Below are 21593 nucleotides of genomic sequence, written 5' to 3' on the forward strand. Positions count from 1 at the left end.
TATTCTCAAGCTGTTTGTCCTCCCTGCCAGCTTAACAAAGCACCGACCTATACCCCTATCCAACAATGTAGTTAAATAACTGGCCATGGCAGTCAGTGTTTCTGAACGATTCACAGCTGGTACTTTTCCACCAGGAGAGAGAGAGTTAACCGATGCTTTCAAATCCCTTCAAAGCCTCTTTGAAAAGAAAGCAGATAACTGTATGCTGAAAAGTGAATATTCAAGGATCAAGATTGGAGAGGACATTCATTTCCAAAGCTGCAGAGAGAGACAGATTTGTTGTCAAATGACATTAGCCGGGTTAATTATGATGTGTCGGATTAGAGAAGCTGAATGGAGTCAGCACATTTTGATACAGTTCTCCTCGTTATCGCCAAAAAGTTTCGACACTCGATTAAGAATGAAATGTTTTTGTTGATAAAGAAATTATGGGATAAATAGAAATGGAAATAGTTGTTAAATAAATAAAGTATAGCGACAATAATATGTCACAACCTCCCAGAAATGTTAAATGTTCTGTCGTTACCGTGTATAAGTTTCCATCGTGGTTGTATGGCCATTAGTTAGTGATTATTGTATTTTGCAAGTGCATTTATTGTTTTCGTTTTTGAACAGAGTAAAATATGGCCAACATTAGCTGACACTAAAGAACAACAACTTCAGTTTTCTCGCGGATATGTTTTTTGACATCCAGATCCTGTTTATTCGTTTCACCCCAGCTGATGGAAATACACCTAATTTGCATTTTTTTTGCGACATTTGAAAAGGTTGCTTAAAATTCGCTTGAGAGTTGAAAACATATGAAAACAGCAGATGAGATAGGATGGATGACTTGGGTTGGTCAGGGCAGGTAAGTAATGTACAATGTAATGTGCAACTTTTTACTTCAGAAAAAAAGACCTAATGGTTTTAAGATCAGCGCATATGTGTGGATGCGTGTTGGTAAGTTGGTACTTACTCATACGTGTGTGTGTGTGTGTTCACTGCCATTGTATCAACAAGGTTGCAAGGCCAAAAGTTCAGAGGGACCCTGTGTTACCATGGTTTAAGAATGTCTACACAGTCAGAGAATGAAAACGCAGTCAAATACAAGTTAGAAGAACTCACTCTTGACATTGGGGAATGGCCCTGGACTCCATATTGTCCTTTTCCCCCTCTCTTCTCAGGCTGAAAGTATGTTGAGAAGTTTGGCGTTGGGTCTGTTTTGGAGGGCGAGAGGCTGTTGTTACAGACCCTGACAGGTCCTGTAATCTAGTCACAGTTTCCCTGTGGTCAGCACCGTGATAATAGACTAAATGGCAGCTTCTCACCGAGGGCAGGAAGGAGACTCACTCCGAACACCCTGTTTAAGAGAATAAAACCCAATTCTCTCTCTCACTGTCTCACAGGCCTCATTTTGACAGCTATGTTTGCAGTAGTCCTTGCTTATTGGTGACGTCTGGGCTCTAGTGTTGTTCTTAGATAGTCCTCCACAGTTCCTTGGCCTGCATGTATCAGACCTCCTAAAATAGGAGCGTCGGTTCGGGATCACTGACTGGACCTCGTTCGGCATCTTACTGGTGATGATGTGGTCAGTGGGTAGAGCATGGCGCCAACACTGCCAGGGTTAGGGTTTGTTTCCCATGTTGTAAGTATATGCACTCATGGCACTGTAAGGCGCTTTGGATAAAAGTGTCCACCAAATGCCATATGGATGGCAGAGTGTAATGATGACACACTTTATTTATGAAGTACTATTCGAAAAACCGCTTTAAGAATGGTAATTAAGATTAAATGTGTGGATGAGTGAAGGGAAAAAAGAACATAAAAGCAATATACAAATTTCTGTTAACATGTGAAAACCTTATAAGTACAAGCAGTTATCTTGGCCTTTGTTATGATTTGAAAGCCAATACACACCTAGAAGGAAAACTCTATAGGAGTATAGGAGACTTGTTCCCGTAAGGAAGGCTAAGTATACTGTATATTTAAGATTTTGTTATGAACAGCAGTAAGGTACCTACTTCACTATCTTTATATTGATGTTTTTTAAAAACAGTGTGCAGAGCCAGAATCAAAACCTATACTTGGATGAGCCAAATCAAACTGAATCACTCAGAGCTTATCTCACTTACCATAGCTTATCACTTCTCATTAACGCATAAAATGTAAAATCTTTCTTAGCTATAGGTTAGCTATAGGTTGAATCACTATTGTGTTAATGGCGATAGCGGGTAGCAAAATGGACAATTATTTGTATGAAAATGTCACAGATTATTCCTCTAAACTGTTCATCCTAGAACAAAACTGAATGAATGTAGTCTCTCATCCTTGCGCCCATCTGATTAAGACATGCTAGTACTCTAACTGAAACATTGAAAAAAGCAAATGAAAATCAGACAAACTTAAAAGACAGTGCCACTCTTATCGTGCGGTGGCCCGACAGAAACAAACCTGCGGATTCTGTTGGGTACCAGCTCCTGGTTAAAGTGCGACGTGGCTCTTCGGCTGCTCTGCCACGACTCCAGTCAGCTGTCCAGCAGCTGGTCCCCGGCCAGGTCCTGTCATTAGGCGAACAGCTGGAGCAGGGCAGCGCCACACCAGCTGTACATGGCTAATGATACACACCGGGACATGAGAACTGACAAGGTTGGGGAGACCTTAGCGGACCATACCAGACCAGGTTAGGCCAAAGTGGAGTAGAGCAGGCCAGGGCTGGAGGCGTTTAGGACTACCAGACCAGGGTTGAAGCAGGAACTGGGGTATCCGTGGGTACTTAGGGTTAGGTAGGGCCTAATTTTTTCTCCATGCAATGACAGGTTTCTTCCACTCTTAATATAGATTAATACAGAACAGATTAGTAGTACATTATGTATTGTATCTTCTTTACTAAACATAGTTAGACCTTTTTTTATACTGCACATTTATCGTTTCTCAACTTCAGCTGTGTCTGATCAGAAATAGGCTGGTTTTGCTAGCTTTGTTCCTTTATTTCGTTTTTTTTTTTACACTGGTCTTAAATTCTTGAAACGGTGTTAAAAAGTCTTAAATTTGGCTTTCTGAAACTTGCAGCGTTTGGAGAAGACAGAAACTAGTCATCACAAGGATTCAGGTCTTTTAGACGCACAACTCCCATTTATTTCTGATGGAGGTTTCCAATGTCTTTGCTTTGTCCGACATCCGTGTAATTTAAAGAGTTCTCAGGTGATTAGTTAGAATCATGATGGGGCAGTGGAAGAGCAGTTTTCGACCTCCTTTGCCCCACCATTCCATCCCTCTAACCTCTGTCTCCCTCTGTACATCTTTCTTCTTCTCCGTCTCCCGTCCAGGTTCTCGGCGACGTTTTGCTGGACCTGTACCGAGCCCTGAAGTGGGTGGTTCGGTCGGACCGGGACGACGTCGCGGTGCTCCACGCCCAGCTGGCGTTGGAGGAGCTGGACGACGTCATGAGGAGGTTCATCTTCCCCGAGCAGAAGCTGGAGAAGAAGATTGTGGTTCTGCCGTAGAACTCAAACTTTTATTTCTACAGGGTTTTCATAGTCCCTGCAGTCGGCATGTGTTTAGACGTGTTGGGGTGGGGACACTTATTGGAATTAGGACTCTATTTTTATACGCTCTGCTTATAGAGAATGTCAGTTCTGCCTCTGCGCGATATGGATTTTACCCTGAGGAGCCTTCAGCAATCTGGGACAATGGGTTAGAAACAATAGAACAATCATATTTTATATATATATACAACAGGAATTATCCTTTAGAAGTTTCCTCAAAAGAATTCTCTTCTTAACCCGGTTGTTCAAGTAACCTGAACCAGAGTATGGCCAATAGCTGGACTACTATAAACATAGCCAAACAGAGTCCATCAAGGGATTGAACTGAGTCAAGCTCAAGAGTTATAGAGAGAACTGAGGAGACGCTTCCAGTCACTTGAGGGTAAAACATTCCTTCTTTTGTCCCAAGTCGCCCCTCTCAGCCATTGAGCCATACGTTCCCTGCATATGAGGCATGACCCTCTCCGTCTCTCTCACCCCATGTGAACATAAGCAGGACAAACAGTAAGGGTTTCACCAGTGTTTGCAGTCCATAGATATCTCCCCCCCCCCCCTACACGGAGTCAAGGTATCATTTAGAAACGGAGGGGTCTTTCATCACGATGGCAGATTTAGGCCTTTTTCCGGAGCGCCGTCACCAAACTCTCTGTCTCTTCAATCACACTTGTGTTTACCCTGGAGGTTATGTTTTTTTTCCTCAAATATCTTGCAAGGAGTTTTGTAACGATACCAACAAGCCACGTTCAAGAAATGTCCAAACGTTTGCTGTAGTGTAATGCTTGGCAAAGAGTGTGTATTTCTGTCAGAAGAAAATTAAAGACCGCTACCTTCCCAGGAAATTGGTTGAAATGCTTTTTCTGTTAAAATGGCTAATGGGTGCGAGGCTGTGGATGTGTATCATGGAATGAAGGACTGAATTTAAATGTTTCTCCAATAAGTGGTAACAGTATGTTTTGCTCTTCGGTACTAGACTTATCTGGAGGAATACATCAAGTGATTGCCTGTAGTATATATAAACTGTCTGGTGAGGAAGCAAGTCTGTTTTAGAGTTCATTTGACTGCACAATTGAAAGCACATGGGTTGTTTCTTTCAGGCTTATATGGTATTTGTCCAGAGTTTTCAATTGACCTGGGCTTCATTTTTTGAGAATGAGACACTGTACAATTTCTGACTACTATATATGGAAAAACTGATCCAGTGTCTTACCCAAGCATGTTTTGGGTTTGTACTCTTATTTGTTTGGATGTGAGGTGACACTATACCTACAGGGTTTAGAAGATGTTCAACTTTAAGGGGATTTTTCTGCCTCATCACCACCTTCTTCACCCCTCCATTTCAGGGTGCCAGAAGCATTTGGCCAAATTTGGATTATTCTCAATACAGAAGTCATTTTTTTTTCTGTTGAGTACGGAGACAAAACATCAAGCACCACCTATGGAGATTACTTTGGATGCAAGGCATAGGTGCACTCTCCTCCTCTGGTGTTTGTAGCAATTATTTTCTATACAGATAGCCAAAAGGGGGAAGTAAACTACTGGCATGTTCGAAGCCCAAGGGATCTACAGGATGAAGTCCCTCGCAATGCATTTCTGGCTTCCAGCAGCTAAACTCTTTACGCTATGAGCCTTGGCCTGCCAGCAATGTACTCATTATACTCAAGGTCAGAGGCTATTTGTGCCTCCTGGCAAGGGAAAGGACTGTATGAGTATCGGCTGATGAATTATTAGTAAATAGGATATAGAGTTGTCCTCTAATCCATGCATTTTTCTTTTTTTTTCTTTTTTTTTACCATATACTGAAATATGACCTGGTTATTTTGACATTAACTGCATCAAAAGTTACAACAAAAAAAAAGGTTTTGGACATTGATAGATTAGAGATTTTATATCTACTCAGCATTTTGGGCAAGGGCATTCCCACTGTGAGGCTGCCCTGCTAACACCGCCTACCTTATAACACAGTGTTCAACATGAGAGGCAGAGCCACATGATATGGTATATACTGTACAAAAAATTTATTTCACTGAACAAAGGGGCAAAAGGAGGCAAAGCTTACCCTTTTTTAAGCAACTCAAGAATGGCATAATTTGTGTTTAATGTTGGATTTTCATTTATCTGCCAGCTGAAATTGTTGAGTCAATATTGTAGGAGCAGGCATTACGTTTGTACAGGTTCCAGCAAATTCAGTGGACAGCAGCAGTTTTCAGACTTTTATTCCAGAGACCCAAAACAATTATTCTTGTCTCCCCAAGAGGATATTGGGTCACAGCGAAGGATATTGAGTATGCTAATTAAGAGAAACTTAACCTGAATTTAGGCCGCTACCCTCCAAACTCAGTAAATTATTCAACTCATTTCAAGTTTTAGGGACTTGGGAAGTCTTTGGCAAGATATCATTGCCATTTCTGCCATCTCTGGATACAATTTTAGTTTTTTTTTACAAATATTTTTTGGACAAAGTTATGAGTTTTTGGAAATACCCTGGTGTTCAGTACACTAACAGCCTCCGGTAGTTTCTCCCACAGCCTGTTAAATAGTCGTTTGTTTTACCATGCATTTTCTCAGAGAGAGAGTGAGAGAGAGGAAAGGAGGGAGGGGTGGTGGGGGGGGGGGGGTGCGGGCTAAAGCCCCAGTCCCATTGGCCATGACAGGACTATTACAGTAATTACTATTTTACCATGTGCCACAATCAGAGAGCCAGAGAGAGAAACGAAGAGGGGGGTGGGAAAAAGTGTGAGAAAGGGGCATGAACGCATGTCAAAGAGTGAGAAAACGAATCTTCTTCCGATTTTTTTTTATGAGATATCGTCGCGAGGCGTCTGCTCCAAAATATTTTCGATTCCGTTTCTCCGACGTGAATGAAATGTGTGTGAGTGGCTTCGGCTGGTGTGCATTGATTATCGGGAGGCATACTGCAGTTTCTCTCAGCCTGCCAGCCCGTGGCCGTGGAACCTGCAAGCTGTCAGCAGCCCAGCCACAGAGGAGGGGAACAGGCAAGGAGAGAGCGAGAGGGAGGGAGGGAGGCTAGATAAATAAGCCCATAAAGGATGCTTTGAGTCAGGCGGAGAGGTGGAGAGGAGAGGGGGGCGGTGGGGGTGGGGGGGCTCTGGTGAAACAGTCCTGAGTCTTGTTGGAGGCTGCTGGCTGCACTGCAGAGAGATAGGGAGCTAGCTGGGGTATCCAGAGAGGGAAGGAGGGGGGGGGGGGGGAGAGGTAAAGGACAGGAGAGGAGAGGAGAGAGAGAGAGAGAGAGAGAGAGGGTAGGAGCCAGAGAGAGGAGCCCCTGGAGGAGAAGCTCAGCAGTGTCGGTCTGCCAGCCAGCCAAGCCGGGCCGGGCCAGCCAGCCAGGCGGGGACAGTGTGACAGAGTGGGAGAGCAGAGGGATAAGAAAAAGAGAGAGAGAGAGAGAGAGTGGAGGATTTGGGCTGCGCTGCGAAAAAGGGGGGGGACGCAGAGAGGAGCTGCCACTGCGGCTGCGGGAGCGAAGACGAGGGAGAGAGGGTGACGAAGACCGAAGGGGAGAAATCGGACCGAAGGACGGCCGAGAGATCGAGAGCCGCGCTTTGACCTTCAACCTTCGACCGTCCCCCGCCGCCGCCGCCGTGGCCCCCCGGGGTCGCCCACGGTGGGAAGGGGGTGAAAGCCCAGAGCCGGAATGGAGGGGACCGATCCACGGAGTACCAGAGACCAGAACACCTGCCCTCAACCTATATTCAACCTGTGTAGGTCTGCAACAGCATCAGCTGCTGGCTGGGGACCGCTGATCTAAGGTGGGGGGGGCTTCATGCCCTGGGACAGTCCTGGGAGATAGAGGGAGGAGGAGGAGGAGGAGGAGGAGGAGCAGGCAGGGGGGAGGTTGGGTCACAGAAGTGGAGGAGGAGGGTGGCGGTTGAGCTTGCCGGCTGTATTTTTGGATGCGGGACCTCCTGAATTAAGCGGGCGGGCTGGAATAAAGATGTAGTGTGAGCTGGTGGAGGGGGGGCAGAACAAGGAGAGCGCTGTGCTGTGGAGAAGGAGAGAGAGGGGCTGGACGTCCCGGGTCGACGGACGGACGGACCGGGAGGACGGAGATCTGGGGGGGAGTCCTGAGGGGGAGACGGAGACGGAGGGTCCACCGGATCAGGAAGGTAAGGACATATTGTGAGATATGTTTTACATAAAGAGATTGTGTGTGTGTGTGTGTGTGTGTGTGTGTGGGGACTTGAGCAAATGTCCTCACAAGGACCAAAAGATGAAGAAAATCCTCCAAAGTGGGGACATTTTACCAGTCCTCACTTTTACAAATGGTCAGTTTAGGATTAGAACTTGGGTTTAGATTTGAGATCATAATTCCGATTAGGTTTCCATTAGGTTAAGGTTAGGCATGTGATGGTGCGAGTTAAGGTTAGGGGTTGAATATGAATATAGTGAATGAAGGTCCTCACAAGTACAGTCACACAAACGTGTGTGTCACAGAAAAAGAGAGACAGAAGATGAATGGAAAGTTTGTGAAAAATCGGAAAATAAAATGTCTAGTTAGGAAACGGGACAGAGAGCGAGTGTGTTCAGGTGTGTGCGGTAAATATGTGCAACGTGACGGAGAGAAAGTCATTTTTTCTGCCTGAAACTGTGTGTGTGTGTGTGTGTGTGAGAGAGAGAGAGAGAGAGTGAGAGCTGGATCCCTTGAACAGGAGGACCAAAGAAGGTCTTGTATTGCCTCTCATTTAGCTGAGAGAAAAGCATGGAAGTACTAAAATGAATTATACATAGGTGTCTTTCTTTGTCCTATGCCTGTATATGTGCAGTATCCCTGTGTGTGTGTGTGTGTGTGTGTGTGTGTGTGTGTGTGTCTGTACAGTAGTTGCCAGTGTGTTGCCTCCTGGCATGTGCTGCACGTGGGACATTTTCATTCCCTGACGGCACACACCGACCGTTAGGAAACAGCGGACGGGAACGCCTCGGAGCTCCGTTTGAAGGTGTCTGGCATCTCCAAAGAAAACGTTAGCCTGTTTGACTTTCCATGGCATCATCACCATGCCTCCAAAATGAGACCTGGCCTGGCCTGGCCTGGCCTGGCATGGCCTGGTCTGGTGGCCTTTTATACAGTGCAAAAAGGCCCTGTTGGGATTTGACAGGTTGCATACAGTAAGGCTGACCTGCTACCCCCTTCCTTTTGTTACTAGTTATTATTATGATTAGTATAGCATGGGTGTATAGATGGATGGATTAAAGATGGGTTAAAGGGTTTGAAATACATTCGAGGCACTACATTTTTTGTTTGTTTGAGAAATGTCATCCTCTGATCCTCTGACACCCCCCCCCCCCCCCACCACACACACACACTCACACACACACTCACACAAACACACAGGCACGTACACATCCCTTCAGCTGTGAGTACTTATTAGATTTTCCCCAGCTACATCACTTCCTTCATTATGTAATGAGGTCTGTAAAAGAGTATTTTGTGCTCCGCTCACTGGAGATATCTGTGGAGTTGAGGCACTGAGAGAGAGCCCTCTAGTGGCCAAAGACTCTGAGATCTGTTCATACATGTTTTCACAAGTTGTTTTTTTATTGCTTCATATCCCTAATCACCACCTCAACCTGAGGCTTATCCACGTTTCATAGCACAACAGCGCTGCGGTATAATTTTTCAGTGAATGTAACCAGCTGCATGCGTCCCTGAAGATACGTCGGTGTCCCCGTTTGATGGAGAGAGCTCAGCTCAGCCTTGACCCGCATTGATGGACTCTCCCAATATCAAACACTCAGAGGAAAAGGGGATTTCTGCTCCATTGAGTTTCTGTAGAAAATCTGCCGTCTCTGCAGCACTCCTCCTCGGCTTTGACTTTGACTCATCTCGTTGAGCAAAGCCTGACTCACATGAACCGCGAGTGAGGCTGCGGGGAGCGGACTGACGAATGAGCGGGATTGATCACAGATTCAAGAACGGACATGTTGACCCCCGTCCATCCCTGTCGCCGCTTTACCTGGAAAATTGTCATCTGCTTCCCCTCCCTGGGTTTTCACCACCCCCAACTTTCTCAATCCTTTGCTCTTCCACTCACTTTCCAGCCTCCAGTGTTTGGGCTTGTTACTCCGAAAGTACTCTGTTATAATTCTAGTTTCTCATTTCAAAAGTAATGTTACATTTATTACTTTTTCCATAACTTCATCCTCTTTTACCTTCAAAATTCAGGATAACCCAGTGACTTCTCCTGTTAATGATCAGGGAAACAGTGCTCATGTCCAATGTTCTTGTTTGGAAAAAAAAATTGTGGGTAGCCTACACTTCCATCAAGTAAAAATAAGCTTTTCTGAGGTAGGGGGAAGCAAGATTACTGTATTATTGAGTAAAGTAGGAGGAATTATACACCCACAAGACTGAAGCCCAGTGAAAAAGGCATGATATAAGACAAGAGGAAGCTAATATGAAACCTAGCGCTCTGCTACTATCTGAAAAAATCTATCCATACTAAGTTATAGGTTAGCGAGTTAGCCTAGCTGACTAGCCAACATCATAAATGCCATAGTCATGAATGAATGAAAAAAGAGAAGACATAGCCATTTATATATTTTTTTATTTATATTTTGACCAGAGTTCCGTCTTTGCCGCTCAAGTTTGTCAGTTCGCTAACTTGCGCTTTGAAAATGGCGGTTCTTTGGCTCCGCCCACTGAGGTTTCACTCAACCAATGAGATTATTTCTCAGCTCTGCTTCCGAGAAATGTTTGTAGAACTGAAACTCCGATCTGCAGTTTTCTGGTACAATATAGAACCATTTTGTTTAGGGTGTAAGGTAGTAGTAACAAGGAAGGAAGGACTGAGTAACGTGTTCCCACCAAACACTGATAACGTCACACCTTTTCCCTCTCCCTCCCTCCTACTGTCCCTTATTCTCCCTCTTTCCTTTCCTGTTTTCTTACTTCCCTCCCTCTTTCTCCTCCTCAACCTATCACCCTCTTTCCAAACATCTTTCTCCCCCCCCCTCCCTTCTTCTTTCCTCCTCCATCTGGGGTAAAAGTCCCTTGTCCCAGAGCCAAAATCTTCATTCAGCGGCAGCCTCCCCACCTCCTCACCTGAGCTCCCAGCCCATTCAGTCAGCTGGCCTGGCTGGAGGAAGCCCGTCCCATCTGGGACTGCTAATCCAGAGATACACCTGGGAATACTGGCTACTGATTTGGGATCATCTAATTTGTATCTGGGAATACTTATCGGCACTGGAATCAATTGGGAGGAAGCCCAAACCTTCTCTTCTGCTTTTTTTCTTCAAGATTTTTTTTTACCTGATATGGCTTGTTGGGTAATGCCTGACTTTCCCACTGATTTGCATACTGGGACGTTTGTGAAATGCTGACTTGATGGTCCTGGATAGATTTCCTGACAGAAATGGATCCGGATCTAGATCTGGATGTGGACCTGGACCACATGTGAATGGGCTAGGTGAATGTAGACGGCATCTGACGGAGTCTGATGTGGACTGATATGGGCAGCCAGTATCACTGACAAATCAGTCTGGATATGGGAGGTGAAATTCAAACCCACAGAAGACGTTACAGCTTCAGGTTTAGATAACCTGCGACAAGTGCTGTAGATTGCACTTCTCGCCATCATGAGATGATCCTCAACTGAAGATGTCAGATGTAATCTATTTTTACACAATGCCTTTCAGTATCAACACATTTACTTCAGGAAATTGACCTTTTACCTGTGGAAAGATTATCCTTTTTTGTGGCCAAGGTGATGAAGAAATTTTCTATCTTTCATTTTACCCAATTTTGATAATTTGTCATAATCTGTTAGATTTGTGTTCAATGAGAAGCTATTCGTTGTAGATGTTGCTGTTAATGTGGGTGGTCCATTGTTACAGAGAAAACACATCTATCTAACCTCAGGTGCAGGTTGACTTGAGTCTGTCATCTATGATGTGGCTAGTCAGCATCATCTAGCTAACACTGAATTTGGATTGGATTCATTATGTGTCTCATTGATTATTATTTGGCAGAATGATGCACAATAATATTCCATACACTCCTAAGGTGTCACTTAAGAAGATTTAGTATAGGCTAGCATAACCTTTCGGCTTATTGCTACTGTTCAGAGAAAAAAAAAAGGTTACTCAGCAAGGTGCTGGCCAGTGGGTTGTATTAAAAAAAACATTCTTCTCTCATTTGTGAAACATTTATTGGCCCTCAGTAAATGGTGTTCAGTAAATTCCTTGCAAGTAAGAGTGGAGTCTGCAGTGTTTTATGTTTTTACTATTATTGCTGCACTCTATAATCAGCAATAATTTGAATAACCAACATCCATCCCGTACAAGTTGTCGCTGTGCAAGAGTTAGTGTAGCCAGGCATAACCTTGGGGCTAATTGCCCCTGTCCCCCCACAGTCCCCTGACTAATCCTGCCTCCTGGCCTGCCAACAACCCCCACTGGTGACTGTGGCCCTCTAATCAAACGGTCCATGTTGCTGTCTGCTTGTTATCTGGCCTGTGGCCCCGGGGTGCTCAGACCACGCTGCCTCGGCCTGCTGTTATAATCCCCCATGCATCATATATAGAGTAGAACGCTTTCCTCTGTGGCCCTCAGTGGCAAAAAAAAGGGATTAAATATTATTAGTGAAGACTGAAAGATATAGAGTGCAGTATACTGTATACTTTGACAGTGGCCTGTCACTGGGATGATATGCTATCATAATTAAGATTATACAAATATCAGGGCTTTAGTGCCCTTACAATATGGCTTTGACCATGAAATGATCAGGCAAGAGCGAGTGCTAAGAAAAGAAGTAGAATAAGAGATAAGGATAGAGACAGAAGAGATTTTAGAGTAAGTAGAGTGGGGAAATCTTTCAGTGGAAACTTTTAAGATGATTTTAAATAACCTCTAATTTATCATGACACGTTAAAGCGGTGCTTGAGAAGGACTATGTCTCGAGAACAATATTCCAAAACCACAATCTGCAAAATCCCCCCTTCTGTCAATGCCTGAATATCCTACCCACAATTTCCCCGGGATAGCGTATCTCCCATTTATCTCGGAGAGTGTAGGTGTCCGGTATGTGTGATTCAGTGCCAGGATGTAAATCTGTACATCCACTTAGCAAAGCGGTTAAGTCTGTCTGTGCCAGTGAGTCCCATAGAGCTGACTGTTATGATATAAATGGCGGTGAATGAGGCCTGTCTCTCCTGCGTGGGCCTAGGGGGGGCACGGAGAGGTAATTTCATGAATGAAAGGACAGGATTGTTCCCCGTTTCGACCGGTCCCGTATACTGGCCAAACCCCGCCTGGCCTTTAATTAGAGCTATTAGCCTGGAGAGAGGGAAGAAGGGAGCGACAGAGGGTTTAGGGGGGGGGGGGGGGGGGGGTCGGAAGGATGGAGGGGAGATGAAGGAAAGAGGAGGAGGACGGAAGCGGAGGAGGTGTTCAGCTGTGAGTTGTCTCAGTTACGGTAGTTGAATGTCCTTTAAATCCAGGTCGAATTAGATATCCAACTCTTTGACTAGGTATTATACTGTATGTGCATACATATTACAGCTACTTTGGCCAAATCTTATTTGAACGTGTTAGTATGAAAGTAGTAGTAGTAGTAGTTGTAGTGGTGGTGGTGGTAGTGGCAGTAGCAGTAATTGCAGTAGTAGTAGTAGTAGTAGTAGTAGTAGTAGTGGTGGCCAATTAGTATTTTCCCAGCGTTTGCTTCTTGCCCTTTAGTTACACAGCCTTCCATTTTTTTCAACCAACACGTTTCCATGATGTCATTGAATGATATGGTATGTTTTCGGCGGACAGCTGTTGATGAAAGGTTTTACAGGAAAGCCAGGAAATGACACTTCTGAAATTACAAACACTCTCTTTCAGGGCCTTCTGAAAGACCAGAGGTTGGGCTGTCTCACCTGCCATGTGTAGCCGACTTGTATTGGTGTTTCACTGATGTTGTTCATTTCATTTACTGTACAGCATACTCTCCTGCCCTAAGATCCTAGTGTGTGGGTGTGTATGTGTGTACAAGTGCATTTTGTAGAAGTAAATGATGTGCCTTACTCAGTTAATTTGCTGTGAATGTCTTCCAGTGAATGTCCTAGGTTGATACGAACATTGTTTGCCTATATTAGTTCCAAATCTCAATGTCTTTCTCTTCCTTTCTCACTTCTACCTTCACCCTCTCCAACTCTGCCATCTCTCTCATCTCTATATGTCCCCATTTCCATCACACTCTATCCAATCTGGTTCTTTCTAATCCTGTTTTGATCTTGCACCCTCTGCTTCCCTTTGATCCCTACCTCCTCCCTCCTCCTTCCATTTCATCCTCTCCATATATGTCATTCATGGTCTCCTTCACATTTGCCCTCCCTCCCTCTCTTCCTGTCTTATCTTCTTTGCACAAATCTCTGCACCTCTCCCTTAACCCGTCCTCTTACTCTGCGATCTTTCTCTCGCATTCTCCGTCATTTTACCCCTCCACCTCCCAGATGCCCTCTCGCTGCAGGAATGCGCTGAACATCGTGGTCACCACCCTCTTTGCTGCGGTGGTCCTCTTCGCCATCCTGCTGGCCTATGTGACAGGTAAACATGTCACATACACAGAGAAACATGTACTGCATGAACAATCAAGGGAGCCATTTCTTGACTTGTTCTCCACTGTGGTCCTTTGCTGTAAAGGTTACCAGTTCATCCACACCGAGCAGCACCACCTCTCCTTCGGCCTCTATGGTGCCTTCCTCTCCCTCCACCTCTTCCTCCAGAGCCTCTTCGCCTTCCTGGAGCACCGGCGGATGAGGAACCCCGCCCGGCCCCAGCACCTCCGCCGCACCGTGGCCCTCTGCATCGCCGCCTACCAGGAGGACCCTGACTACCTGAGGAAGTGCCTGCGCAGCATCCGCCGGATCTCCTTCCCGGGCCTGAAGGTGGTGCTGGTGGTGGACGGGAACCGGCCCGAAGACCGCTACATGATGGACATCTTCCAGGAGGTGATGGGCGGGGCGGACCAGGCCGGCAGCATGGTGTGGAAGGGGAACTACCACAGCGACGGGAGCGGGGGCGGAGGCGTCGGAGGAGGAGGGCGGAGCACGGTGCATATGGAGGAGGCGGCTCGCGTGGCCCGGCTGGTCAGAGGCTGCCGCTACTCCTGTGTCATGCAAGAGTGGGGAGGGAAGAGGGAGGTGATGTACACTGCCTTTAAAGCCCTGGGGGACAGCGTGGATTATGTGCAGGTAAGAACCTAAGGCACAGGAAATTGAGTATGGATATGAACTATTCAAAGTGACATTATCTGAGGTGTGGGGTAAAAAAATATATCAGTTCTGAAAGAATGAAGGAATTCCCACGCTGAAACGTTCTCGCACTAGAAGGCCTTTAATCTGTGGCTAATTGTGGAACGTTAAAATCCGCCAACACATCTCTCTGCCCTGATGATGGTAAAACATCTTGGTGCATTTTATTGTTCCATTATGAACTAGCTGCCAAATAAAGGCTTTTGGGCTTTTTTTTCCTTGGACCATCATTTTTGGTATTGTGTTGTTTATATATCCTTCTCAAAAAATGCGTACCCACTGCAGTGATTTTTCTGTGGATTTTTATCTCCTAGATAGCTTTCCCTCCCTGGCTCAAGGCCTCGAACTAAAACTTTTCCATTAAAGAGCAATAAAACTGTGAAGACGCTCATACACATGGGAGGGAAGGAGGAGTCCAGCAATAGCCAGAGATAATCACATTACACAATGCCATCTCACAGACGGAGGCCCATTTGTATTCATCTACATACTCACACCAGGCAGATACTGTATTGCTGATTTAGATATCTGCACTGCTTCTGTGCTGACACATACAGATGGCTGCGTGCCTATGAATGGAACAGATTTAAAACAGCTATTTGGGAAACTGAACATTGTTTGAATATTGCACGTATTATGAGCTCCAAATGTATTTGGAAAGTGAGACATTTTCTGATGTTTGGGTTCTGTATTCTTATTATTTTGCATGTGAAATAACATTATGAGGTTGTCTGCTTCAAAGATGCTACGTTTTAACATCAATGAGTCATTATCATATACATTTTAGACATAATTACGTTAACACTTTATTTGTATTGTCCAATGTTGATACTCAACTATCAGGTATTAAAAGGTAGATTATCTTAAAACTTATCTTAAAACCAACCCTAACCCTAACCTGACCCTATTTCTAACCCTAATCCCAACCCTAAAACTAAGCCAAACCCAGACATTGAACAGCTATAGACTACTTTTCACACTATTGTATCACCTGAAATTCAGTAGACCTTTTCGTGGCATATTATAGTCACTTTAGTAAGTTGAGTATCAGCTTTGGACTATCCAAATAAATTGTGACCTAATTACAAAAATAAACAAGACCATTGTTGAGAAGATTGATAACCTCCACCAGCCTCTACACAACATTTTACATTGTGTGCCACCAGGTCGGATTTGGCGGGAAATTGGCTGCATTGCTTTACAGCACAAAGGGAGATTGCTTTACGGCACAAAACATGAAGAGGGCGCTGTTCTTCCAGCACAAACGGAGATAAAGATTTTAGTTTCTGGAAATGGCAGATGGTGAAAGGACTTCCAACATATTTATTATCTTCAGTAAAGCCAAAGAGAAAACCTTTGACCGAAGAAGCAAAGAAAACAAGGCTAGGGAGCGGGAGACAGGAAGCCATGGGGGTTTATGGGAAATGTGGTCTTTGTGAAACACTAGCATTAAAAATACCACTAGCGTGAGATTGAGGCTACTGATCGTCTCCACCGTGGTCTCATTTATTAACAGTACTTATACCAAGGTAATGTGTTTAAAAAATGCTACACATAGAATCTTTAATTTGATAGCATTTTCACCCATATCAAATGAACACTGAAGTACTGCCGCCCATTTTGTACACGGTCCCATTCTTTGCTTTCCAAATCTGATGCAGCTCACACACACATGTTGAGACGATGGATAACCAAGTCACCTATCCTAGCCGGCTGCTGCATGCCCTCTGTGCCCTTGACATCGGTCACAGGTCATGTATGCAGCTGACCCAGTGCTGTGTGGTTACAGTGAACCAGCTGGGATCTCTGTCAGCAGCCTCTCATTTCTCTGCCAGACATCAGTAGTAATACTTCGACAAACGGGGCATTCTGCAACACCTGCAGCTCGATTTGACCAATAGTTGTGTATTTCTGAATTGGGGGTTGTGTGTGACCCACAGAGTGTTTGTTGTGTACTTTTTTCAGGTGTGCGACTCAGACACAGTTCTAGACCCAGCATGTACCATAGAAATGCTGAAAATCCTAGAGGAAGATCCAATGGTGGGAGGGGTCGGCGGAGATGTACAGGTAAGACGCGTTACAACGGTGGTTTTCAGTCGTGTGCGATGGAGGCCCAAGAGTAAGCAGGTTTTCATTCCAACTGAACGCTACACTAGCTGATTTCACAAACTAGTTTCCCCCTCTTGGGTTGAGGTTGCGCAAATCGAGTGAAATTAGCTGCTGTAGAGTTTGGTTGGATGAAAATTTAAAGGGTAATAGAGGTGTGCACGTCCAACCTATATTTAGACCCAGGTGCTAGATAAAAAGAATCATGAAAAGTGCTTCAAAAAAGGATTACCCGCACACTGGATTACAGCTCCTTTCTGACCTGGGGTCGAAACGTTGAATAAAGTATTAAGAAAAGAGCTCTAATCCAGTGTGCGGATAATCCTTTTTTGAACCACTTTTTGGAATGAAAACTTGCAAACTCTTTTGCCACCAAGACACATGATTGAAAACCATTCCAGTGATTATAATGTTGTGCCTTACTGTGTGTGCATGATCTCAACTTGATTATAAATGAATCCTTACGATCCTTCTCTTCTCTTCTCCCTCTCTCTCTTCTCTTGTCTCTTTCTTTTTCCTCTCCTCGCATCTCCTGCAGATCCTCAACAAGTATGACTCATGGATCTCCTTCCTGAGCAGTGTGCGCTACTGGATGGCCTTCAACATCGAGCGGGCCTGCCAGTCGTACTTTGGATGTGTCCAGTGTATCAGCGGCCCTCTGGGGATGTACAGGAACTCGCTCCTCCAGCGCTTCCTGGAGCCCTGGTACCACCAGACCTTCCTGGGCTCCAAGTGCAGCTTCGGCGACGACCGCCACCTCACCAACCGGGTGCTCAGCTTCGGCTACAAGACCAAGTTCACGGCGCGGTCGCAGTGCCAGACCGAGACGCCGACCCGCTACCTGCGCTGGCTCAACCAGCAGACTCGATGGAGCAAGTCTTACTTCCGCGAGTGGCTCTACAACGCCCTGTGGTTCCACAAGCACAGCCTCTGGATGACCTACGAGTCCGTGGTCACCGGCTTCTTCCCCTTCTTCCTGGTCGCCACGGTCATCCACCTCTTCTACCGTGGAAGGCTCTGGAACATTCTGCTGTTCCTGCTGACGGTGCAGCTGGTCGGTATGGTGAAGGCCACCTACGCCTGTTTCCTACGAGGCAGCCTGGTCATGATCTTCATGTCGCTCTACTCTCTGCTCTACATGTCCAGCTTGCTCCCTGCCAAGATATTCGCCTTGCTTACCATCAACAAAGCTGGATGGGGCACTTCGGGCCGGAGGAAGATTGTGGTCAACTTCATTGGCGCTGTGCCCGTCACAGTGTGGGCAATGGTGCTGCTTGGAGGTGTGGCCTATACAATCTACTGTGAAACACAGGAGCCGTTCAGTGAGACAGAGAAAGCCTTGTTGATAGCAGGGACAATACTTTACGCCTGCTACTGGGTTATTTTGCTGGTGCTCTACCTGGCCATTGTGGCCAAACGGTGCAACAAGAGGGAAGAGCAGTATCACCTGCCGTATGCTGAGGCATAAGGATGGTAGCAGAAAGACTGGTATGGCACTCGCACAGTGTTTTACTGCAGTGTGATTCTAGCAGGGCTCTACTGACCCTGTGATCTGCTAGTTACAGTCACTAACAATGTGCTCTGAACCAGTTCTGCTGCAAGCGCTCTCTCTCATGTCTTTGAGCCCCATGATCCAGGAACGCTCTCATGTCTTTATCAATGGTGCTAAAAAAGTGTGAATCTGAAATCCGAGGAGCGTGAATCTGATCCAGTTGGGAGGAGACTGTAAGAAAGAACAGCTGTCACTCAACTTTGAGATGATTGGATATGTACAGCACTCCTACCTACATCATGCTGAATGGTGCTTCACATTGCAAAACCAAACCAAACTGAACTGACCCAGGTTACTCAGTGCTGGTCCGTCCATACACTTCTAATAGTGACATGCTCAGAAGGACAATAGGCAATTTATGGGTACAGGTTAGCCATAAAAACTGTGACAAAAGGATATAGCAGTGTTGGTGCAGTACAGTGCTTCTAATGAAACCAATCATCTCATCGCATCACAACAGAGCAGGTTGGGGTGAGAGAGGGGAGACAATGAGGCCAAAGAGACCTACAGGTCTCTTTTTGGTTGGTCTCTCATCTTGATAATGATGAGATGAGATGAGGCAAGTAAAGGGAGAGTAAAAGGGATTTAGTGTAACTTGTCGCTGATCAGCATAATAAAAGGGACTGAGGGAAAAAAAAGTTCCCAGTAAAGCCTTGAAGAGAATGTGAAATGTTCTACTGTCACACTACATGCAATTGGATGTAATGGCAAACTGAATGGATGGTTTTCAGGGCTGAGACTATGATAGCTTGAGCGGTTAGGTTTCAGATCAGAAACATGGCTCTGAATCTTTTACCCATGTATTCCCATTAGCCATGAATGGCACAATCATCTCCTACAGTTGTATTTTTGTAATGCCGTTATGATTTACCAGTATAGACAATCTAACATTTGTACACATATAACATACAGTTATATTTTTGGTGCTGTTGAGCAGTGTCAAAAGAGGAACTTATGACATCCTGGTCCAATTATCAATTTACAGTCACCCGTGACAAATCAGTGGGTCGTAGTTTTGTTCAATGGTTTAGAGATTTTTTGTATGGCTACTTTTATATATTGTAAAGGTGCCAAATCATGTTTGTATAACACAGTAAAGTTTCACTACTGGACACTATTCTCTAACGTAGGACAGTTGTGTCTTTTTACATTAGACAAATACATTATTCATTCATTCCATCATCTACAGTATAAAGACTGATGACCAAAGAGATTCTTTCTGAAGTGAGAGGCTAACGAGTGAGAGGCACAAGGAAGCCTTGCCTTCGCTTTTCCATGTAATAGTGACCTCTTTTTCATTTTTTTTCCCCATTCAAATTTAACATTTCAGATCAGTGATTTTCAGAATCTACTCACATTTCAGACGGCTTCAATCATAAATGGCATGTTTCAATAAGCAACGCACCTGAGCAGGCAAGTCCCAATCCTTTCGTCAAATGTGAGTAGCGTCAGTGTTGATTGGTGCCTTTTTGCTTTACACAGTGGAACTTTCCACCCTTGTGCTATTTAAGTTGTGTTTATATTGTTTTCATTTGAGATGGGCTGTGTAAGTTGAAACTTGAAAGTGCAAACAAGACACATAAAAAAAACAAAATGGTGTTTACAGGCTCGGTCAGCCTTTCTGAACCAGCGATGCAAGACGTTCTGTTCCTTATCTGCTGGTAGACTTCCATCTCTGTGCATCACTGGCAATGGGAATTTTCCTAAGTCATTATAAATTCTTTCTGTTTTGGACACAATTCTCCCATTCATACCAAAATGGAGAATATTCCAAAATGACTTCCTTGGTGTTTCCTTCATGCTGTCTTTTTTACGACCCTGATCTCGCATTTCATTTTTATTTCACTCTACTGTATGTTCGCTTTATTGTGAAAAATGCATTTTCAAGAATAAATTGGACCAATGCATACATGTCGTAACGTTAAATGCCTGCAATGCGTAGGCATGACATCTTACTCTGCACAAAAACACATTGTAAGTGATGGACCTTCTCTTCTTACAATCTTTTCTTGTGTTAATGGAGGTAGAAAATTTGTTGGCCCCTGTGGCAACAGCTGAACAGCTTAGCACTAGTTGGTTTGGCTCTGAATCAGCCTCTGTTGCTGCTAGGCTGAAAACTGCAACCTCAACCATAAGCCACAGGCATAAACTCCCAAAACATGGCTTTTGAAATATTTTTGCAATTTATGAGAGAGGAGACACTAAGGAGACCACAAACTATGGCTCCCTTGTTTCAGCTGGATTGGATACTGTTTTATCAAGATTGTCAAGAGATAAGTTTATCAGAGTCATGATGCTGTTTTCTTACTTAGACCCAAGGATGTAGTGGAGGGCAGTTTTTATGGAATACATTTACAGTGTACACTATAATAAACAGTATCTGACTGAAGTGAATTACATGAGCATATGGTCTTTTCAAGAGCGTAAAACGTATTTTAACGCTATTATGAAAATATTTTTTATTTCCATATTGGTGGCCAATTCGGTCTTTTTTTGATCTGCATAAATGTAAAGAGGGTGAATGAGGGCTTGTTTCTGTACAGGACCTCTTAATGAAGACCACATTATTTCACTGCATCTCACTCCAAACCAGCATGGGGAGTGACTGCAGATAAATGGCCTTTTGATGAATGAAGTTATGTGAGAAATGTCAGTCACAGAATCCAACGACTTAGGCTTTAATTTTAAAAACATGGTTTTCGGCATGAATTTGAAAACATGTCGCCAACGTGCCTGAGTGTGTACATGTGGTGTGCGTGTGTGTGTGTGTGTGTGTGTGTGTGCGTGCCAGAATGCAAAGGAAAGGGAAGAGAAGTTTCATAGCCGCTGAATGAATCGGTCCCTTCAGTCACCACGCAATAAAAGGGTGGCTTTTTACTTCTATGGTTACACCTCAACATGGACGCCAACATGGGAACCGCCTTCATCAAACAAACACACACACACACACAGTAAATATCCTGGCAATCTTTCAAAATGCCCGAATGCCAGAGCATGGACTGAGCCAAATATTTTAAATGTTTATGAACGCCAAACTTCTAATCTATTCTTTTCTTTTCTGACTCCTGCTTTACTCCTGATGTAACGGATGTGTGCAATCCTGCTGTAAGCACCTGGTCACTGGCATTGGTAGAGCTGAGTGTCTTAATTAGTGTTGGA

At 44.7% G+C, this 21593-nt stretch overlaps 2 protein-coding genes across 2 annotated transcripts in view; both read left to right on the forward strand.

The window, feature by feature from the left end:
* tango6 (transport and golgi organization 6 homolog (Drosophila)) overlaps positions 1-4356 on the forward strand; it is a 34427-nt gene extending 30071 nt beyond the window's left edge. Inside the window, exon 18 of the mRNA XM_071547042.1 lies at positions 3309-4356. Coding sequence (XP_071403143.1) covers positions 3309-3485 — 177 coding nt within the window. The 3' untranslated portion in view covers positions 3486-4356. The remainder of the gene's footprint in view (positions 1-3308) is intronic.
* A 6219-nt stretch (positions 4357-10575) lies between these two features.
* On the forward strand, positions 10576-21216 carry has3 (hyaluronan synthase 3). The gene is made up of 5 exons (XM_071547036.1): positions 10576-11248; positions 13976-14069; positions 14166-14716; positions 16742-16843; positions 17421-21216. Exons 2-5 carry the CDS (start codon positions 13976-13978, stop codon positions 18348-18350), a joined length of 1677 nt encoding a protein of 558 aa, XP_071403137.1. The 5' UTR covers positions 10576-11248; the 3' UTR covers positions 18351-21216.
* The last annotated feature ends 377 nt before the right edge of the window (positions 21217-21593 follow it).

This window comes from Centroberyx affinis, unplaced genomic scaffold, assembly GCF_046629955.1.
Source record: "Centroberyx affinis isolate AG114_WGS23_722 - 3 ecotype Tasmania unplaced genomic scaffold, CSIRO-AGI_Caff_v1 ptg005625l_1, whole genome shotgun sequence".
Lineage (NCBI taxonomy): Eukaryota > Metazoa > Chordata > Actinopteri > Beryciformes > Berycidae > Centroberyx > Centroberyx affinis.